The sequence below is a fragment of the Oratosquilla oratoria genome, chromosome 29, assembly GCF_046742065.1.
Source record: "Oratosquilla oratoria isolate Oo_2021 chromosome 29, ASM4674206v1, whole genome shotgun sequence".
In the NCBI taxonomy this organism is placed as follows: Eukaryota; Metazoa; Arthropoda; class Malacostraca; order Stomatopoda; family Squillidae; genus Oratosquilla; species Oratosquilla oratoria.
In genome coordinates, this window is record NC_134805.1 from 10663348 (window position 1) to 10668042 (window position 4695).

At 39.5% G+C, this 4695-nt stretch overlaps 1 protein-coding gene across 1 annotated transcript in view; it reads right to left on the bottom strand.

Moving 5' to 3' along the window:
* Window positions 1-820: 820 nt before the first annotated feature.
* Window positions 821-4695, bottom strand: part of LOC143040813 (uncharacterized) — a 14177-nt gene continuing 10302 nt past the window's right edge. Inside the window, exon 3 of the mRNA XM_076212248.1 lies at window positions 821-1008. Coding sequence (XP_076068363.1) covers window positions 821-1008 — 188 coding nt within the window. The remainder of the gene's footprint in view (window positions 1009-4695) is intronic.

Sequence of the window (4695 nt, forward strand, 5' to 3'; positions counted from 1 at the left end):
TTATTTATAATTATTATATTTTTTCGTGTACGACCTAATTATGGACCAAAAGGTCTCCTGTCAGCATGCTCCTCCTTTGCAATCCTTTGTAACCACGTCCTCATTCGCGAAGAGGTGCGGGTGGGGGATGAGGTCGGGTGTCTAGGGACCAAGTTAAGTTTCATAAGATGTACAAACTCGCCCTCCACTCACTCAGATCGTCACTTCGCCACTGTGGCTCATTGTATAGATACTGTTGTACCAAACGTCATACGATTCTATTCATTAAAGAGGAAGGACCACTGAACTCTAAGAATTGGTCAGTTATTGCGACAACTGCCAGTTTTGTTGACGAGTCGTGTCTGATTCACCAAAGATTTGCATATATACATATACCAAAGGCTTTTTTCCCCCTTACACGGGGGGTAGCCAAAAGAGCAAGGCATAAAGACCCCTCCCACTCATTCCATCCCCTACATACTCCACTCCCCTCTATCCTCTTCCATTCCTCTTGTCTTTACACCTCCTGGATGACGGGTCATCTCGCCAAAAGTTTGAGATGTTGCAAAATCGTTCAGGACCTGTTACAACCCTTCCCCATCCCATCACAATCCTCCTCTTGCTTACCACACTCAGAAGCTCATTAAGATTAAAGACACGACTCCAGTTCTTTGACGATTTTTTTTTTTTTTTTTTTTTTTGAGAAGTAAAGAGATATACTTTGGTTGTTTCGTTAAAAGACACTGGAAGGGTAGGTCACCTTCAAGACCAATTACCTAAGTCAGGCTTACGATCGTGAAAGTCTGGAGATTCCCGGCCTTAGTTGGGACAGGACGTGGGGTCACAGCCCGTCGTAACCTCTGTTCACATCGGGGTCCGCTAGACCGTCAACTGCTTGAGCGACCCCCGCCTTGAACGGTGAAAGGGTCTCGATCGGGTGAGGTTCCGTTCGGGTCGGGTTCGCCTTCAGCCGAATAGAATCGTCAAGCGATCCTTTACGGGAACTGGGTCTCGATCTATAGAAACCGTCTTCAGGCAGTGGACCACGAATAATCTGTGGTATCAGGTCAGCCTACGAAAAAAAAGTCCTTTCCGCGAAATTTGTTGTTTTCGTAGTCAGGTGTAGCCACAGTCACACTATCACGATTTTCGTCAAATGATATGAATTTAAAAAACTGCAGAAAGACATGGCCTACAGTATTCTAGACTTCCCTAAGTCTAGAATTTAGCAATGTGTCTAATATTCGTATTCTAGATTTAATTTATCTTATTTCGTCATTCTGCTTCTCAACATATGACGCAAAGGTAATATGACATTTGGAGATTCGGAGAATGATATATTGTAAACGGAGTCGTTTCTACTTAGACGAAGTCACTTGAGTCGTGTATGTGTGGGCGGGGCTTAAGCCTATTTTGGTTAACGTAAATCTGCAGTTCTTGGATATTACAAGTGCTTGTTCCAACGACCATTGACACAAAACATCTCTTGATCCATTCCCCCGTCTATCGAAAACTAATTAATTATCAAGGTTAAAAAAGAAAATATATGACTTATCTGATTATATTTATGTTATTATTATCACGGAGAAATGTATTACTAGAATGACCAAAGGAAGAAGTCGGCTATCGCTAGTTACCGCTCAGGGTCTCATGAAAGTCGACGCCATCCGGCATCCAAGAAAGTCAACAGCCAATCACAATCGTGCATGACGCAATTCCTGCGTTCTCATTGGTCAGAAAGTCGTTCAAGGGGGGAAGTCCTAACTCACGTGACTTTTTTTCTTTTTTCGAAATTAATTCATTTGAGTCTCGCGTGTTGAGAAATGCGTAACGAAAGTCTTATTCGATCGGTCGACTAATTATGGCCAAAAGTCTTCGTGGAAAATGTGTTTTGTGTTACTTTGCCTTGTGTTCGATTGTGAGTGCTTGTGACAGTGAAGATTTACAGTAATTTTTTGTTCGTTTATTTTCTTTAAACGTTTATTTACTTCAATATTTCAATTATTTATCGAGAAAACCGGGGATCAGTGTTCTTATCTCTCAACCTTTCAAGGACAACACTGCAATGTCAAGGTAGGTCAAAAAGACAACGCAGACATAACCTGGAAGTGTTCAAAGTTTGTGTGCGTGCGTGTGTGCGTGCGTGCCTGTTGCGAATTGTCCGTATGAGGTTCCTGACCTCGTTCCCCTGTGGCATACTCCACATACTTTATTCTGACTAACGTCACACAAAAGTCCTCGTTCCTTCACCTGAATAAAATCGTCTTGCGTTGGTAAGAACAAAATATGTAAAGTAAATCGCCTCGTTGGAGGTAGAGTGATGGACAATCTTCCCAGATTTGTCCAAAGAGGGAGTAAACATGGCGAAACATTATGAGAAACGTCTGGCAGTCTCTAGCAGATTCTCAATATGTTTCGCTTTGGCAGATGGTTTTGTTCGACACTGTACTAGGCAGGCGTGGTTGGGGTATATAGCGACCTTGATTCAAGAGTGAGTGTTAGTTTTCACTTTGTTTCGTAAGTTTTCTCTCTCTCTCTCTCTTTTTCTCTTTAATACTCATGCAATCGATCAATCCGTTGTCCCGAATCTCTCACAGGAAATCGGCGGCCCACTGGAAGCCGGCAACGATCACCTGCTCAACTTTTAAACCATCATTGTAGACATTTTGTGTTCCTGACTAAATGGGCTGTACGGTCGTGTAGTATGAGATGCTGTTTTTATTTTCGTATACATTGTATGTTGTTTGCATAAACAGATATTCCGATAACGTATTATCATACTTATGAATAGGTATTTATCTAAAGACGTTTGAATGTTAGTTTGCCAAAAAAAAAAAGTTTACTCAGATTTATGATGTGCCTTAATTTCCCTGAAGATCAAAATTGGAAAAAACAGTTGCTGAATTCCTCCCGAAAAAATGAATCTAAGTTATTATTTTAGTTGTGCACACCCATGCGATATAGCATATACATACATAAATACATACATACATACATACATACATACATACATACATACATACATACATACATACATACATACATACATACATACATACATACATACATACATACATACATACATACATATACATACATACATACATACATACATACATACATACATACATACATACATACATACATACATACATACATACATACATACATACATACATACATACATACACCAAGGCTTTTTCTCCTTACAAGGGAGGTAGCCAAAAAACAAAGGCATGAAAAACCATTCCCACCCATTCCATCCCCAATACACTCCACCTCCCTCCACCCTCTACCCTCCCTCCTATCAACACCAATCAAAAAACAAACATGGCGTATCATTCAACCGCCGCGACTTCGTTCGTTAGAAAATAAATTTTAGCAACTAATTTGTTATCTATTTCCGCCAAGAAAATCGCATATTACGCTGATCTATTATAATTTACAAAATTAATGATTAATTTCTTATTGCTATATCGCGTAGATGTGCACAACTAAAATTTTACCTTCCCAAAAAACTAACCTAATATCTTTCCTGGTGGATCTGTTAATCAAACATCAAACACAGATTTTTTCTTTTATTGTTTTGTTTGTTTATTTTGTTTTTCTGTTTAAAGAACTGTGTGTGTTTTAAAAGTGCTACACCTTGCTCTGACCTGAAAAATCTGAAGTTTAGTTGGTATTATTTCAGAAGCTCACACCTAAGCGATATGTAAAGATTAAGTATTATGTAAATTACATCAGCATAATATGATTTTCTTGTCGGAAATAAAAAAAAAAAAATGCTGAAAGCGGTTTTCATGACAAATATAGTAGTACTTGAAACAAAAGACCAATTTGGTTAGGTTGGGCTAGGTTGGGCTAGGTTGGGCTAGGTTGGGTTGGGTTGGGTTAGGTTGGGTTAGGTTGGGTTAGGTTGGGTTGGGTTAGGTTGGGTTAGGTTGGGTTAGGTTGGGTTGGGTTGGGTTGGGTTGGGTTGGGGGTTGGGTTAGGTTAGGTTGGGTTAGGTTGGGTTGGGTTGGGTTGGGTTGGGTTGGTTTGGGTTAGGTTGGGTTAGACCAATTTATTTTGTCGTATCCTTACTCCACATCAAACAAAAACAAACATGGCGTCTCGAAGATCGCATATAGCTTTTAGGATTTGTTTTTATCATTGATTTCCTACAAGAAAAAATTATATTACACTGAATTATTTTAATTACAGAATATCTATAATCATTTATTGTTATATCGCTTAGATGTGCAGTTCTAGAAATAGTTTAGTACTAATTAGCAATCCGTCTAGAATACTGGAGCTCAGTGCAAGGCGTCAAGAGAAGGAACAACTTAAGGGAATTTGATTCTAGAAATGGGGTTGGATAATTCTTAATGGGTTTAGATTCCTTTTAACGGTATTTGATACCTTTTAAAGGAGTGAGATTCCTCCTAAAGGACCCGAATACCCCTAAAAAGTATCCGACCACCTTAAGAGGGGTTCAATCCCTTTAAAAGGGATCCAATCTTATTAGAAATGATCCAAAACCCTTAAAACGTAGAACGAGTAAAGTTATCAACTCGGGACTGCACGAAGAGTGATATGCGAATAAGGCTAATGTATTACATTACATGCAGAAGCGTAATAGAGGTTCTGTTGTGTGGCAGACTCTCTGAATTATGCAGACAATCCATTACGGACCTCTGGTCTTGTTGGAGATAGAGAGAGGCTCTCTCGTAACGG